Source organism: Patagioenas fasciata, chromosome 4, assembly GCF_037038585.1.
Source record: "Patagioenas fasciata isolate bPatFas1 chromosome 4, bPatFas1.hap1, whole genome shotgun sequence".
Classification (NCBI taxonomy): Eukaryota; Metazoa; Chordata; class Aves; order Columbiformes; family Columbidae; genus Patagioenas; species Patagioenas fasciata.
Window position 1 is genome coordinate 58,096,249 of NC_092523.1, and position 17,390 is coordinate 58,113,638.

The following is a 17,390-nucleotide window of genomic DNA, read 5'->3' on the forward strand; positions in this document are numbered from 1 at the left end:
CCTACTTTATTTTACTGATTTGTTTGTCATAAATGTTGAATTAGTTAATATTAATTGAAATCATAGTGATCACAGTAGAAGATAAAGCCAAAGAACTTGCTTGCTTAAGTAATAGTGGAAAGACAGGAAAGCAAGGTGGTGAGTGGAGGAAGAGAGAAGACTCTCATCTGTTCTCTATGATGTTAGGTTTTTTGGCTGCTAATCTAGACCCACAATTTCTTCTCAGAATAGCTAATGTTCTTTTTGTAAATTGTCATAATACTGTTATTTTAGGGTAGAAAAGATGAAGCAAGTAGTAATAGGTAAATGAGCATTACTGGAGGGAACTCTGAGATGTCTAGGTTCATCTCTGTTGAAAGGAACTGTAATATTTCTCTTGCAGATGAGCAGCATCATATTATTCCAAAACAGAGAAAGGAAAGCTAGTAATAAAACTATTAATTTGACATATTTTGTCTATCAAAGTCTCTAGTAGTTTTTGGAAATACTCATCCATGATACTTAAGGGGAGAGAAAGGATATTGCAGTCCCCCAGTGGATTTAACATCCGAAGTCAGGGTCTCTGTGGTCTTCATCTGACCGGTTGTATTTGTCTTCAATTGATACTGTTTTCAGAAGCTTTAGTTATGGAACTGACAGCTCAAAATGATGCAGTGATGTGTCCCTTACCATTTATCCAGGTTAGCTTTCAAAGGAATGACAGTTTTAACTATTTTATTATCCATCTTCTGAGTGCTTTTAAAAAAAAAAAAAAAAAAAAATTTTTATGGAGAAGTAAGCTCTTGGTCATGAAAGATTCCTTTCCAACCTCCCCAGCCTATTTTTTCTGTATCAATAACATTTTTCTGTTGTTTGTGATGGTTTTCTTGTGTATTCCATATTCATATGTGGGTCCAACTTCCCATGACAAACAGGGTTTTTTGTTTGTTTTTCATTGTGAGTGGGCTTCTTCACCCCCTGATTTCACAGATATGAGTAGTATTCGCTAGTGCCTATATTTTTGTTGTTTCCACTGCTTATACTGTGGCTTTGTACTTGTTCAGCAGTAGGATTTCATGCGTATTTGTTTCTCAGGTGTATTTTTGAACAACAGCTCTTAAAATGAAGTTTCATTCAATTCAGGCATTTATGGATTTTATTATGGAGGAAGGCTAAAATTAAGTGGGTTTTTTGTCTAATTCTCTGCTGCTGTAATCTTTGAGTACTGTTGTGGCTTCGTAGCTGCCAGGTGCTTATTTATTGTAGATTTCTGAGGAACCTATGTTAGGATACTCCAGGGTATTTAGTATTTTGATTTTTCATTGCTACAGGCTGTTATTTGCCCACTCTTGTTTAAAGTTGTTTGTGAAGTATGATGGCAGTGTAGATTCTTTTCTAACAGCTGTATTTTGTGCCTTATCACCAAGGGAATTACCTGGGGATTTGGGGTTTCATTCTAGACTTGACCAAGCCTTTTCTGTTGTTAGGTTCATTTATCTAATTTCTTATTTCTAGATCAGAGGTAATAACTTACTTTTTCCCTTACTCTTTTTATTTTGTAAGCTCTTGAGGATAGGGACTCTTGCAGTACAAAGTTGATCTTTGGAGACTTCAGGCATTACCAAATTCTGACAAATGACATAAGGATTTTGCCAGAAAAAGTTGTTCGTAGTGCTACTGCACTTTTTTTTTTTTTTTTAAATAGTTCTTTGTATTGATTGTTTTTTTCCATAGGCCCTCCTCTCGGTGCTGAGAGAGAGTCACCGCACAAGAACCGTTTTTAGAAAAGTCGGTGGGTTTGTGTACGTCACATCTTTGCTTGTTGCTATGGAAAGATCTTTGTGCTCTCCACCTAAGAACGGCTGGGAGAAAGTAAACCAGAATCAAGTGTTTGAACTGCTCCACACTGTGTTCTGCACATTGACTGCAGCCATGCGCTACGAGCCGGCCAACTCTCATTTCTTCAAAACAGAGATCCAGTATGAAAAACTGGCAGATGCTGTTCGATTACTTGGCTGCTTCTCAGACTCAAGAAAAATAAGTCCCTTGAATGTCTTCCCTTCGAATACACAACTATTTCAAAGACTTTTGGAGGATGACCTAATATCCCTGGATTCTGTGTCACCTACCCTAAGACACTGCAGCAAACTTTTTATTTATCTCTACAAGGTAGCAACAGATTCTTTTGACAGGTATGAACTTTGCTTTTGGTCCCGCCCCCCCCCCACCCCCACCCCCACTCCCACCCAGTGTTCCATAAAGTAGTTTTCTTCAAATACGTTCATTGCAAGCTTTTGTAGTTCTATTTTATTCTGTGTCTTCGTTCCTTCACTCCAGTGGAATAAGGTGTCAACCTCTGACCAAATGTTGACTTAGCTTGCTGTTGTTCTCCAGGATATGCAGCAGTTCTCGCTGTTGAACAGTTTTGTCATGTCAGCAATTAAAATAGAGATGTCGGTTTATGGTTTTATTTGATGTGTTGAAACAATGTCTTGGTTGGTAGGCATCATCATACAGAACTATTAGATTTTTATGCTTTTATTAAGTCAAATGAAAAATTGGTTTTTGAATGTCACACTTTAACTTCATGTTCCCTCCGATACAGGACTTTAAGTCATTAGATAGTATCATGGCAAATTTATTTCGTTTTAGGAGACACTCCTAAACAACTAGAATTTAAATTTTACTTGATACTTTAAATGAACAGCAATATCTGTCTTGAAGTTGGTTCACAACAACAAAACTTACTGAAGTATGTGTTGAAGACTGGCATGTCTGAAAGTAGTTCTCACCCATAATTTTAACGTACAAAAAAGTAAAACACAAACCTGAGCTTTGTATCTGGGACTTTGGAGCCGCTGCACCCCAGGTATTTAATGCATGCGGCCCTATTTTTCTAAGATGAGCCACCTAGAGATAGTCAAACACAGGGTCTGATTTTCCACGTGTTGGTGTGGCTGTGGATGTTGAGATATTAATCAAGCTGTGGGTTGGTCAGGCTTTCTTAAACCACATGACTAGTAAAATATAAACTTCATGGTTTTGTTAATGAAGTTTTTTTTATCCTCCAAAGCAGCAAATCTTAATGCTTTTCTCTTGTGTACGTGTTGGGGTTTTTTAACCAACCAACCAAGAAAAAAAAAAAAACTAACCAACCAAACAAAACCACACCAAAGCCAAGTACAGAAGTCAGCTTAAAATATTATCAAAACATTCAGAGAGGGTGAGGAAAGTGTATATTAAGAATGTGTTGCACATACTGTTGAAATTACAGCACTGACTAACTGTAGAGTATGAGGAATTAGTGGGGTAAGTAAATCCCATGGTGGTGTTGCAGAAGCTAACTCATTAAGTTCATTTTTTTGCTGTCGTCTTCAGTGACTGCATTTTCCATTTTTTCTTAAATCTTCTGATCATCGTTCTTTGTAAAACTTACATTGATTTTATTTCTTACCCATGTTGGTTGTACTTGATTTGCTCAGGCTATATTTTCTCTACTCAGCTTCTGCTGTTTAACATTGAAAGATGTTTTATTTTGCTAGCGGGGTCAGTTCAATAAACCGCTGGGGAGTGAAGAAAGAGCGCTGCAGAGTTACGCTGTAAAACAAGCAGACACTTCGCATGTCGATGTGTTTACCTGATGCATGTCGTTCAGTGGTGTCCTTTTGTCGTCCACGTTGTTTCTGAAGAATGGATCCTAGTAATGATTTTATTGGTGGTTTTGTAAAACTAACATGCTTATGGCCTTTGGTTTCTTCTCTAATCTCTCAGTCCTACCTCTGTTTTGTCTGTAGTCGTGCAGAACAGATCCCTCCTTGCCTGACAAATGAGACTTCTCTCCCCTCTCCCTGGGGTACGCCAGCTTTGTCCAGGAAAAGGTACCGACCCTTTTAAGAGCAGTTGTTCTTGCTTCTGATATCTCTCTTATGTTTCTTAGTTCTTGGTTGGCTGTATTTTCTGGTTTTAGTTTTTGTTTATTTGTTTGTTTTCTTAAGTTGCTTTTTTTTTTGGAGGTGTGCATTTTCACATGTGTTTTTGCTGGATAAATGTAGAGGTATGTTTCATAGTGAGCCCTAGGTACTGATGCTAATGTATGAGATTAGAGGTGTCTCCACACTCCTGAAGCACTTAAATTCATGATTAAAAACAAATAAGGTCTAGTATAATACAATAAATGAACTAAGAGAGATACAAATGATACTGTCAGGAGCAGTTCAAAGAAGTTCAGGCTGTGCTAGCAGATCGGTTAATGCAGCAGGATTTATTTTTTTTTTCTTGACTAATTTTTGAAGAAAAGGTACTTTTAGTCAGAGGTTGATGGCTTGTTAAGGTGCTCCTTTGTTAGTAACTTCACAGAACAAAACTTTGAAGAATGAACCTGTCAGTACTTGATTACAAAGTGTTACAAAGGCATGCTAAATTAAAAGGTTTGGAAAGTAAGCACAAATGACACAATTCAGAAACCCTAGCACTGGTTTCCCAGCCCAAGCTACCATCTTTTCTAGTGCATCTTAGTGTCTGGTAGATTTTTTAAGAAAAACACCCAAAGTTTACTGATTGAACAATAGTGTGACTTCCAAGCCTGTGCAAATGAGGAAAAGGAGAATTTTTTTTTTTTTTTTTCCCAAAGCCTTTAGGAACAGGGGCAGACATTCATTATCTGAAGATGCAGGTTAGGCAGAGATTTGCTCATTAATAAAAAAAGGAAAAGAAAGAAAAAGGACGACATTTGAAAGATGGGTTATCTGAGGTGCTGGTGCCATGTATGCAACATACATGGATTCTTGCATGGTGTTGAGCTTAAAATATGCCATCAAGTTTTATGTTTAGAACATAAAATATTTTCCAAAGAGAAGCAACCAAAGAGCTTTGAAAGGATATTTTTTTTTTTACTCGAGCAGGTTAGTAAATAAAAACCATTTTCTTTCCTGATTACAGGGCATAATGAATAAGAGAGTCCTAGATAGGTACTTGAGACAGCCTGATAATTAATTAAAAAAAAAAAATCTATTCACATATATATATATATGTTAGGCTTCCTGTATTTGTTTTCTGCAGTAGTGAAAATACAAGCAGTTAGTTGAAAACTGTGTGGTAGAAGGCAACATAAATATTAGATATTTTTAAAAGTCAGTATCCCTGTGGGGAGCTTTGGGCAATTCAGCACCAGTATAGTAAATGCTCTGAGGTAAAGGAGCGTGTTTGACATGGATCTCTATGAAGAAAAAAGGTCTTTGGGTGCTAAGAAGTTGTGTGAGATTCAAAGTAAAACTGGACAAAAAGAGTGATTGTACTGGCCTCCGTGACTATTCAGATCCTTTCTGTAAAAACATGTTTTCAAGTAAAAAAAATAGACAGGGCTAGGCTTTTCCAAAAGTCTGTTTGAGCAGCTGTCTGCTCTCTTGCGGTTGTTCAGCATTGTGTTTGTCCTTGATGAATTCAGTGCCAGTATGTGGGATCTTCCTCCTTTCAAAAATAAGAAACTTGGGTTTTGCAGTCCAATATTATTTTACTGTGTTCTTTTTTTTTCTCTATTTAAATGTCAGGTTTGGTCAGATTCCGCCAGATTCTATTGAAGCTGACTCTTCTGAGAGCAGTGTTTGCTCTTATCGTTGCCTGTCTCCTTTACTTTGCTTCCCTGGGTTCTTCCTTGTTGCTGGGACTTGGTTTCCTGCCTTTTGACTCCAACGACAGGTGCTTGAGGGAGAGCCCTCAGTTATTTGGCTAAAACAACAAGTGGACACTGCACACAAACATTTCCTATAAACAAAAATAGTACAGTTCTGGTTTTGATGCACGGAGTCCAGAGCAGTTCAGGACAAATCAAGATGTGAATTGCTTTTACAAAGTTTGGATGGTGATAACTCTCAGGGAATGATACATAGAGAGTTTATTTTCAGTAAGTTTTACTTCTTTCCAGATGAAACTGATGATGTAATAAACATCAACACTTGGACTTAATAACATAATTTGAGTTTGAATTTATTTTTTGTTAAATTAGATGCATCTATGTGTTGTCTTCCATGAAGTGCTTTTTTCCATTGTTTGTTTCTTCCTTTCTTCTCCCTTAGTGGGATCACATAAAGAATATATAAGCACAGATAAATTAATTCATTGCAGGTTCTGCACTGACTCATAGACCTAGAACATTTAATGAATGCTTGGGCAGGATTTTGTTGCATCTATTTTCTTTTCCCTGCCTGCAGAAATCTTTTTGCACAGTGTTTTGTTGTTGTCGTTGCTTTGATACAAGTACTCCTCATACAAAAATATTAATAGATAAGGTATTTTAAAATTATGTGTAACACTCTTAATAATATTTGGTTCAAGGACATAACTATTACTTAAATTGCTAAAAGAGAAGCAAATTGCCCAGTCTTGACTCTATCCCCTTTGCAGTTTGTTGTATGTAATGTTGAAGTCCAGGCTGTTTGAAGCCGGAATCATGTGCTTGTCTGTGAATCGTGCTGAGCAGTGATTCAGGTTTTTATTAGGCTCTCCCTGTACTACTGTGTTACAGCTTCACGGTTCATGTAACGAGGTGAATGTCATAGTGCACATCAGGATGCTTAGAAGGAAAATTTGTGCTTAAAAGTGGACTGAAGCTTGTTCTTCAAGAATGCCTTGGGGAGTGGAGTTTCACTTGACTGAAAAGGATTGTTAAATACAAATGGATGTTGAGGTTTTAAACTGTAAAACTTCTGTTGAGATGCTCAAGGTGGCATTGGAAAAAGGTAGTGGTTTTCTTCAGATGAAGAGCACTGCTGGTAGGATGCATTAGAAACAATTGCCCGAGAAAAGGGCTGAGATGATGTCTCTCTATGATTGTATTACCAGTTGTTTTACTGTTCTTAATTCCATTAACCTTAAGAGACAGCTAAGCCTTCCTTTACCTGCCAGATGTTTCAATCCTTGAGTCTCCTAAAGGAGTTCAAGAAATTGATGGCTAGAGAGTTTGTAAAAACACTAGAAAAAATTATTTTGGCAGAGTTTTTTCTTATTGGTTGGTTACAACAGAATTGCCGTACTATTTCATGTTTGCTGTAAGTATTAGCTGAATGAGCTAAGCATCAGTAATTTCATCTTTCTTCAAAAACTCTCTTTAAAAAATATTCTTGGATTGTTCTGCGCACCAAGTGATTAATCTGACATGAACCTTTTCAGGAGGAATGCTTTTGTCGAACCACCCTTTGTCCAACCCATTTTCCAGCCAGCACAAGATTGTGCTGTACTTCTCAGTGTCCTGTCTTAGACTAAATAATCCAGCACCTCAGCCTTCCCCCACATGTTTCTTGTTGGGGTGGGTGTGTATGTATTCAAGAGGCAACCTTCAAAGTGTTCAGGACAAAATTATACTTGCAGCCTTCCTCATCTCCCATCTATGTCCTGGTTTTCCCAGGACAAAACATTTCCTCATGGGTGAGGCACAGTGAATCTCAGAGTGTTATTTGTTAGGGTTATAGGTAAATTTCCATTACTGGGAACAGGAGAGAGGAAGTGACGCTTTTGACTGGTTTGATAGGATAAGACCTGTTTTTAGCTTCATTCACTTCTTGTAAAATGGCAAGCAACACTTGATCTTGGAGAAGATTGTTACACAGAGTTTGTTTGTTTATTTTCTTAAGACTAAGCATATATGATAAAGACTGTGAGAATGTGTATATATTTTTTAAATTTATTTTTTCTGTTGTTGGCATGGGCCTTTCAAGCTCTCTTTTGCTTCTAAAGTAGCATGTTGAAAGCATATGCTCAGTAAGCTGCTCATGCTGTTTGTGTGTTGAATCTCGTGCTGAAAGAATGATAGCTTCAAGCTGATACCTCTAGGAGTTTCAATGAGAAACATGTCTATAGCTCTCGGCACAAGTGGTTGCTTCTAACTCAGTGTGTCAAAGCCTCTTTTCCATGGGTGAGACTAAAGCAGCTTAATATAAAACTAAATCACTGCAGCGGTCATAGAAAGATTGAGAGCAACCAGGCTGGTGGCACAAGTGTACACCAAGACCGACTTTCTGTTCGTGTAAGCTAATTAGAGATTGCTGAGAGTTTTGTGATAGCACATTTTATATTCAGTTGTTCATGAAAAGCAAATGGGGAGAAAAATGTTCAAATCTGAATTTGCCACCCAGAATGGGGCAGCGGCAGCTTGCGTGCTGCTGTCACTGTGTGCTGCCACCGCAACTGGAATGAAAAGGGGGAAGTGATAAAGGCAACCTTCAAGTTATTCATACTGCATAGCGCCTGGGGGAAAGATTACTGAGTTCAAGCGTAGTTGAGAAATTGCGACCCTTCCATATTGTCTTTGGGGAAACGTGTCCAACAGGTTTGAGAAGAGGCAAGCGCTCAGTTTGTCTAATTGGGGGAAGAGAAAGAGCAGCATAATGTCATAGGCCAGTTCAAATTTACAGCTATTTGGAAAATGCAGAGCTCATGATAGATGGGTATTGTAACGGTGGGATGTTTTCTGTCCTGCAGGCACGCATATCATTCTGTTTCAACACCTCCTGTTTGCCCTCAGAAAAACATAGCTGATGCGAAACTCCAAGCAGGACCTACATCTGTACAAAGCTCTGATGTGGTCATTATCCACCCTGGCGCTATGCTTGCGATGCTGGATCTTCTGTCCTCTGTTGGATCAGCTACACACCCAGAGGTAGGCAAAAAAATCTGTCTTAAGCTTTGAGAATGACCGAGAAAAAAGATGGCTGTGGGAAATAAGAAAACTGATTCTGTCCTCTTGTTTCATGCTGAGGAGCCAATACATTTCACAGACTAACCACATTTACACGTTGACTGGTGATGGAGGTCTGATAGAAATTGTTTTATTTTGTAGGCTTTGGGGTTTTTTTGCCTCTTTTGAGCTCCTGGCAACAATGTAAATTTAAAGAAATGTAAACATCTGAAATGGCTATCAGATAAGTTTCCAAATTCTTGTTTTCCCTGATGTGTCAGATGTTAACCTGTAGTACAGTGAGGACACAGGACTGGATGTTATCCTTGGTGTATGTGTGCTGTTTGCAATAGCTGGAGTATGTTCTGGTTCCAGAATTGTACTGCCTGCTGTGTATAATTCCCAAACCAAAACCTCTACTGCAGGCTTGTATATAAAGCATTTATTAGACATTTTTTGAAGTTGCTTGTGTATTTTTTTTTTTTTCTTTGAGATGTCTTCGCTGAAGAACAATGTTTGTTGTTTGTGGGGTTTTTTGGTTGCTTTTTGAAAAGTTCCGAAAGCTTACAAGAATTAGACTTGATTCTTCTTCGGTGTCCTCTCCTAGTGATGAGTGTGGCGACTTTCTGTCTTCAGGGCATTAATTTGGCAGTTATGTTGCATATATATCCTAAATCTTTCAGAGTTGATGATGTTAGGAATAACTTAGCAGTCACAAAAATAGTAATTCTTAGTACACCCTAAGCATGTAGAACTTATAAACTGACTCCTGTTTAAAAGGCGAGGTAAGTTTAACCATCTCTACATGAGTTGTTTTTCTTTACAGTGGCCGTGGTAATCCTTCATATAGCTTATCATTCTTTTTCATAAAGAGATGGAGGAGTCTTTTCACACACACATGCACATATATTTAAGTATGGGATGTTTGTGTATTTAAGTATATGACGTTTTGTCTGTTTACTGCTAATGGTAGTTTCTCTTTCATTATTGAGCACAAGGGCTTTCTTGTATTTGCCATCTCAGTTTGTGTCTTCTCAAGTTGCCCGCTGCTCTTTCTTTTCCAGCATGCACTGGATCTCCAGCTGGCAGTGGCCAATATCCTGCAATCTCTAGTGCACACAGAGAGAAACCAGCAAGTCATGTGCGAAGCCGGGCTCCACGCACGACTTCTGCAGAGATGTAGCACTGCTCTCGCTGATGAGGACCACTCACTGCACCCACCGCTCCAGAGGATGTTTGAAAGGCTGGCCTCCCAGGCACTGCAGCCCATGGTGTTAAGGTCAGACAGACAGCGTTGAAGTCTGGTTGAGATGAGCCTTGGTGCCTGCGCTGTTGCTGGCCGTAAATGGCTTGGATTTGTAGAGAGCAATAAGTGACCTGGTAGTAGTGATCACACAGGATTCTGTTTTATTTCTCGTTAAATAGGCTGTCTTGCTTCTGTTCATCAGCATGTAACCCTGGAGATGCTGAGACATGGGGGGCAGGGGAGGAGGAAGTAGCATGGAGGGGGAAAATGTATTTGGTGTTCCTTTGTAGATTGTGCTGAAGTTGAGTGCTTGCTTCCTTCCTGCAAATCTTGAGAGACTACCAAAAATGCCCTTCCTGGCTAGGTCCTCAGAAAGAGGAAACACGATGGTTTCAAAAGCAACACGGCCATAGAAGAGGATGGATTCCTTGATGTTTCTATGCAATTTCAAATACCTCAGATTGGAAAAGGTTCATACCAGCAGTTCTATTTAGAGCTTTAGTTTGTGTGAAGGAAATGCGGGGAATGCGATAGGTGTCTGGAAAAACCTGGGGATGCATAGCTTTAAAAAGCTGATCCTTCTGCAAATTAACGCAAGTGGGTTTGTACATCTTGCACAAGAAGACCGACCTTGAAATGTTTATGGGGATCTTTAGAACCATTTGTTAAATAGCCACACAAATGTATGATGCTTTGGATCACTTGCTAGATTCTGAGACCTTCTTGCGACCTTTCAATATAAAAAGAAGGCTTGTAAGAGCAACACAGAGAAATTTATTCCTGGGGCCTGTAGTGGCAGGACAAAGGGCAAGGCTTTTAAACTGAAAGAGGGTGGATTTAGATTGGACATAACAAAGACAACTTTTTACAGTGAGGGTGGTGAGATACTGGAAGAGATTGCTTAGAAAAGCTGTGGATGCCCCAGCCCTGGAGGTGTTTGAGGTCAGACTGGACAAGATTTTGAGCAACCTGCTGTAGTGAAAGATGTCCCAGCCTGTGACAGAGGGTTTGGATTAGATGGTCTTCAGAGGTCAAGCTTCCCTAAGCAGAGATACTAATAGCCTAAGTAGCTGTAGATATACTATAGTTTTCTATAGATAGAGATGTTGAAATAATATCAACTTTCCAAGGGCATGTGTTCAAAACTTACACAGTTTCAAATGAATCAAATGTGTTTCTTGTAATTATGCATTATTGTATTTATTTTCTTAGCTAGAATTTATATTTATTATAAGTAATTACTGTGTTTTTAAAAAACTGTATTAGATTTGAAGCAGTTCTAGGCAAATAAATAGACAAAATGATTTGTAAGTTTTTGTTCTCTTTCTTAGGGAATTTTTACGCTTGGGAAATCCTTTGAACTGCGGAGCTTGGGACAAAAAGCTGTTGAAACAGTACCGGGTGCACAAACCCAGCTCACTGAGTTTTGAACCGGAAATGAGAAGTAGGTGCTGAAATGCTAGAAACTTGCATAAGGAATGCTACAGTGACATCCCCCAGTTGCATACTTACGTAAAATTTGTAGATAAGAATCCAGAGAAACCGAAGTTTGCACCTGCTTTGTGTGAATGTGAAATCATCAGAACAGTTTGACTGGAAAAAGTTGTAAAGGCAGAGGGAATGTAGTACTTGTATTTAATATATATCCAGTGAGGTAATTATATATTTTTTTTTTAATTTTATAAACAGTGGCTATTAAAAGTGACAGTAGTTTGCTTTTAAATCTTGAGAAGATCCTGAGTTTGTAGCTATTTAACACTAAAAGGAAAAATGTTTTTTTCGGATACTTTCATGTGCACATCATATGTCATTACATCTATGTAATGTGTCTCATGGGTTCAGTAAGGTGTCCGATAAAATAACTGAAATTCCTACACTAAAGCGTTATTCCATTTATTTCAGCTAGACTCAAGAACCTGGATCATCATTAGCACCACTAGTAATGGCAAGGAAAAAAAAGTATAACTTACCTAATGTGACAGAATCTCAATCTAGTAATTGTTTCTCTTAAAAACAGGTAGAATCTTGAGTTGGAACACCCAGTCTTTATTATTTAAAGTTCAGCAGTCCCTTTTTTAACCATTCATTGATTTTTTCATGATAAATATTTACAATGGTCTTACTCATTGCTCATTTCAATATGTTTACTTTTCTAGTATATTAAAATCAAGGTCTTTAGTAGTATGTGGTTAGAATGTGTGTAATTATGAATGCATTGTAACTTAAAAATTTCCAAGAAAAAGGATAGACTTACAGCAGCTTTAAAAAAATAAATTAAGAAAAAAATAAAAGAGGTGGAGGGCAGACAAGAACTCAGTTTCAGTCCTGGAATTAATGCTGAGGGAACGTATTCACAATGTATTTTGATAAGATATCCACCAGATATTCCTAGATTATAGATACATATGCAGACGCAGTGGAAATTTTCATTATACGTTTGTGTGAAATAACCGTCTGATTCCTCCAGCTGATCCGAACTTCTCTTCCACACACACTCTTTCCTGTTTTTAACCACGAGTTGTAGAGCCTGGGAATAGCTGTTCATGTGGTGTAGGAGAGTCTCAGTAAATGGTAAAAGAAAGAGACTATTGATAAATCTAATTTCTAGGTGTCAGCTCAGTCATATGACCAATTATAAAACATAGTTAAAAATATTTTAGTAGAAATGTTTGAATTATTTAAAAGGAGCTAGAAAGTATCCTGGATGATACAGAATTACAAGCATTAAATCCCTTCCTCTCACTGTCTACACAACTTTCATACTTAATCTTTTATCCTTGAAGCAGTAATTTAATAACTGGCTTCATGTTATGTGATCAAATTCAGTACATTTAGAGAGATTCAACTTACCTCTTGGCCAGTGCTTGCTTTCTTACTTATTTATTTTTAATAGAGTATGATTATGGGGGAAAGTAAATGATGAAAATAGTGAAAAGGTGAGTCTGAAAGGTTTTTAATGTAGGAAAGGTAAGGCAAACCTGGCTTCCTGAATACTGCAAGTGATCATGTTAAACTTCCTAAGCTAAGCTTACTGAGTCTTTCTGCTCATTGAGAGCTCTGAGACTTTTAACTCAGAGTTACAGTATTGGAAGAACATGAAGCAGAGTTTTTCCTACCTGTTAAGTCAGGTTGCAGGAATGTGCCTGAAATTTGAGCCTCTGCCAACGAGACACTTTCCTGATGTTCGGTAATTGGGTGGCCTCTTGGCTCGGGTTATTTAGCTTTTCCACACCTTTTCTGTAGTACCTTGTACAAGATGTTAATCTTTCTGCCCGAGTCAAACCTTTTTATGATAAGACCAATACTTCCCAACCCATAATGTTCTAACTGAGAGGCTGAACTAGTTGATGATGACTCACAATTCAGCTGTCGTGCTGGAAGCAGTACTTGAAAAGTCCGAATAAATAGCCTGAAAATGCCTCCAATGCTGTGTTGTTTCTTGGTTTCTACTGTAGATAGCATGGTTACCTCAACAGAAGGTCTGAGTTCTGACAGCGTCTTCGGCTCGCATGAAGACACCCACTATCGGATAAGCAAGAGCCTGCTCAAGCCAGCAGAAGGGAGCACAGTACCCCTGACGAGAGTGAAGTGCTTGGTCTCCATGACAACCCCACATGATATCAGGCTTCATGGATCATCGGTTACACCGGCGTTCATTGAGTTTGACACATCCCTCGAAGGGTTCGGGTAAGGTCCTACAGTGCTCTCAGATAGCATAGGGCACAGTACAGTGTTTTCTTTCACTTTTCAAATAAAGGGACTGTTTGCAAACCAGAAACAAATTAGTTCTTTAAAGAAAAAAAAGACATACCTCGAGCCACAGAAATTTCCACTCAGTCATTAATGACTTGAAACCAATGCTTGCTTGCTGCATGTGAACATAGAAGTCAGTATGCATGTGAATGTTGACAGCACCCTCTCAGTTCTGGATTTCATGTGCTTTTTAAAATGAAGGAACGCAAACATACCCTTACAGAAACTCATTAGTTACTAGGGTTGTGTGCAACATTTGGATGGTCCAAGTGCTCTGCAGCCTGCTTAATTTGCTGAAGAACTTGGAAATGAGGAAGTGGGCTAATAGGAAAGACAGGCAAAGCAGAGAAGGAAACAATGTTGAGTCCAAATAACTAGAAAAAGCTGGTTAACTGGAACTATAGCCTGAATATAACGCTTAACTCATTTTGTGTTTTTAGCACCCAGTATCACCTGCATTTACTGTGTTTTTCTCTCTAATTAAACACCTGCTGAGTGATGTTCTTCATGAGGATCATGTAATATCATTTCACTTGGCTGTTCAGAAGACACAAAAATGACACCATTCCCAGCATCTGTTTAAGGAAAATGTTACGTCTTTTCAGTTATAAAAATGGAATAGAACAGTCATGAAGCATTCATTTTGTCCTGTGTAAAGGGGAAAATATATCAAAAATTGCTGTAAATATTCAGACCAATGGTAAAGGAACAGGTATTCTTCAACTGCCCGGGCACTGGTCCATAGGCAGAGGTTTGCAAATAGACTGAAAACCGGTACCTCAGAGGGGGCAGTGTTGCGATGTACACACAAGTCAGACAACTGTGAATGGCAGCTTGAATAATAAGTAGTTGTTCAGAATTTCCCAGGAGCTTCATTAGAAGCTTAAAAATCTTGACTAAAAGACTTATTAAAAGGTTTTTAGTGACACAAACCCCAGGAAAGGACAACTGCTCTGAAGTCCAAAAAAGCCTGACAAATTCTCACGAAATGGGTGCTCTTCTTTAAAAAAAAATAAATATGAGAAGAGGTAGAAGTGATTTGTTGTCCAGGGCTGTACCACAATTTCATAAAACCAGAAACAGCTCCACTTGACAGAATTGCTCATCTTGACCTTTTCTTTCCAGACCTAGTATTTGTATTACTGTGTTTTTTAAGTCTATTTCTGTTTTGAGGTAGCCTTTGACAGAATCACTTGCATCTTCATGTTTGTGTCCCAATTTATTTGGGGTACCTGGTCTGAGAGCACAGTCCAGCCTGGAGATACGGGAGCTCTACAGCTCTGCACTTTTCAGCTTTACTGAGCAAGGATGCAGTCCCCATTTTGCATCTGGCCTTCACATCCAATGTTGTCAGGGACAGACTTCTTTGTTAACAATTGCTGCTCAAATCTCTGTTCTACATCATTCATAAGACAAAAGAAAATGTTTTGGACCTAAGGAGGACTTGAAATAGGCTAGCAAAATGAATTTGTCACTGTGGTTGCTCAAGGAGATTTGGAGGTGCTGGTGGTGTGGCCAAAAGTAATTCATGTAATGCAGCTGTGACTTCTTGTAATTTCAACAAGTCATCTAAGAAGGCTACCATAATCAATTAAAAAATGTAGAAGCTTTTTAGTCTATTTTAAAGTGGCACAGTGTTTCATGAACTCAGAGTTAACAGTCAGCTGACAGACTCTTGCAAGTTATCTGCGTAGAGAGAACATGCTTGTAACACCATTGACCGCAGGGGATTTGCCCAGAGAACAATATTTTCAAGAGGGAGGAAGAAGTATGTAGCGATAATCTTAACCAAAAGGAAGATCATAGTGACCAGAAACATGGACTGCTGATGCTTTCAAACTATAGTTTACATAAGAACAAAATAACTTCTAGTTTTGTCAGGCAACTCAGGTACTGTATACTTAAACAAGCCTGCTCAAGTGTAAATGTCAACAAAATCATTATTCTTCAGTGAACAGAAGAGCTGTCATTTTGCCTTCAGTAGGACAATCTATGCAAACTGGAAGCTGAGCTCCTGGGGAGATTCACTCCACCTTGGGTAGGCTGGTCACTGAAATAGTCTGGACTCTTAAAATCTTTCACTGCCTAAGGGAGTTACTCCTTATATCTGTTGCCCTTGTGTACACAACATTGCTGGCTCTTGTAAGGACCAAACATAGCTAATTTGGTGAAATATGACATCATCCTTAAAATAACACCACCATAGTATGCAATTACCAGATCCTTTGAATATTTAGTTAATCCAGTGTCTTTAGGAGTCCAGAACATCTCAAAGGGTGCAGTGAGTTATCGTTGCTCACCAAGGAGTGTCTCGTGCTCTGGGGCTACATGGGCCTGTCTCTGTGCCTTTGCACCAAAGACATATACTGTCAGATCTTTGCACTGGAGATACTTTAGCCTCACAAGGAGAAATCTTGAGAATTCATTTCTATTTTTCATTAATATGTACAGTCATGGAGAGTGATGATGTGCCTATGGTATGTTTTCCTAGGCTACATTTTGTTTATATTGAACTCTGGTTGTATTGACTTGCATAAACTCTAATGTGTCTTCTGTTTAACAGCTGCCTCTTCTTGCCAAGTTTGGCTCCCCATAATGCACCTACAAATAATGCTGTTACAACAGGACTTATTGACGGTGCAGTTGTCAGTGGAATTGGAACTGGTAAGTGCTTGAGTGTGACTGTTAGCAGTGGTTTTTATCTGATGGTGTTTAGTTCTCTTATATTTCTTTGTCAGTCATGAAGTGATAGTACAGTGTTAGACGTTGCACACTCGTAATTGAGAACTTTTTCTGTCTTTGTATGTGTTCCTGTTGCGTTTTGCCACCAAGTCAATGAAAAGCAATATAAAATACAAATGTGTGGTTGCTTTAAAAGTCAGGGCTTTCCACAGAAGGTTAAACTGTAATCAAGAGGAGTGTGTAAATAATGAACCTGGATACATTAAGAACAATTTGAGGTAGTAGTGTGAGGCAGCCAGAGCACAGGAAACGTGGGATGAAATATAATGCTGTACTTGTGGCTTTGTTCTGCTGAATTCTTGGTGGACTTTATTACAGGTGTAGTTACGCACATCATCACCAAAATCCTATTTAAATGGTTTGCCATCACTTGCACATGTTCACTGTATGCTGTTCAGCCTACAGGAACCTGGTGAGCTGCAGGGTTAATTGGACGTGATCACTTAGTTAAAAAAGGTGTTAAATCAAAAAACTAAGTTAAAGGTTTACTTCAGTTAGACAGAATTAATGTTAGACAGTACTTGAAGTCTTTGAACTCTGTTATTCTGTGGGGCACCCCAGGAGAGGAAATGAAATCAGGTGTATGCAGTAGAGAGATCTTCTTTGATGGAGTGCAACTCAGGTGTATATGGTAGATATTCAGCAAAGGTGTCTTCAACGAGTCACACTATGGAAGAACAATTTCATCGTGATATTAGTGGTTTCTGAGGGCCTGATCCATTTCTACTTTTTTTTGTCTAGGGAGCTGAAACTGGGCTGTTCTTAATAAGCACAGCTTCAGAGTTGATTTTTGGTTTTAGAATAGGAGTGAATGGTGTACAATTCATGCTTTCCTTCATTTTGAAACAAACCCCTCTGAGCTAGCCTTTGTATGGATTTTCCTCCAAGGCTAAGTCAGAAATGAAAGAACTATCATTGAAGTCCAAAGGGAAAGTTTGAGAAAGCACAGCTCAGCTGGTATCAGTTGGTGACTTAGGTGATACGAAAAAAGGGTCAGGAACG

General features: G+C 38.6%; 1 protein-coding gene across 8 annotated transcripts in view; it reads left to right on the forward strand.

The window, feature by feature from the left end:
• Positions 1-17,390, forward strand: part of WDFY3 (WD repeat and FYVE domain containing 3) — a 168,462-nt gene that overhangs the window by 83,546 nt on the left and 67,526 nt on the right. For 7 of the 8 annotated variants that reach the window (XM_071807984.1, XM_065837921.2, XM_071807979.1 and 4 more), the window contains 7 exons: positions 1,714-2,171; positions 3,774-3,857; positions 8,452-8,629; positions 9,712-9,926; positions 11,225-11,337; positions 13,349-13,580; positions 16,210-16,310. In XM_071807984.1, the coding sequence (XP_071664085.1) occupies positions 1,714-2,171; positions 3,774-3,857; positions 8,452-8,629; positions 9,712-9,926; positions 11,225-11,337; positions 13,349-13,580; positions 16,210-16,310 (1,381 nt within the window). The remainder of the gene's footprint in view (positions 1-1,713; positions 2,172-3,773; positions 3,858-8,451; positions 8,630-9,711; positions 9,927-11,224; positions 11,338-13,348; positions 13,581-16,209; positions 16,311-17,390) is intronic. The other variant, XM_071807982.1, reaches the window with a different exon arrangement.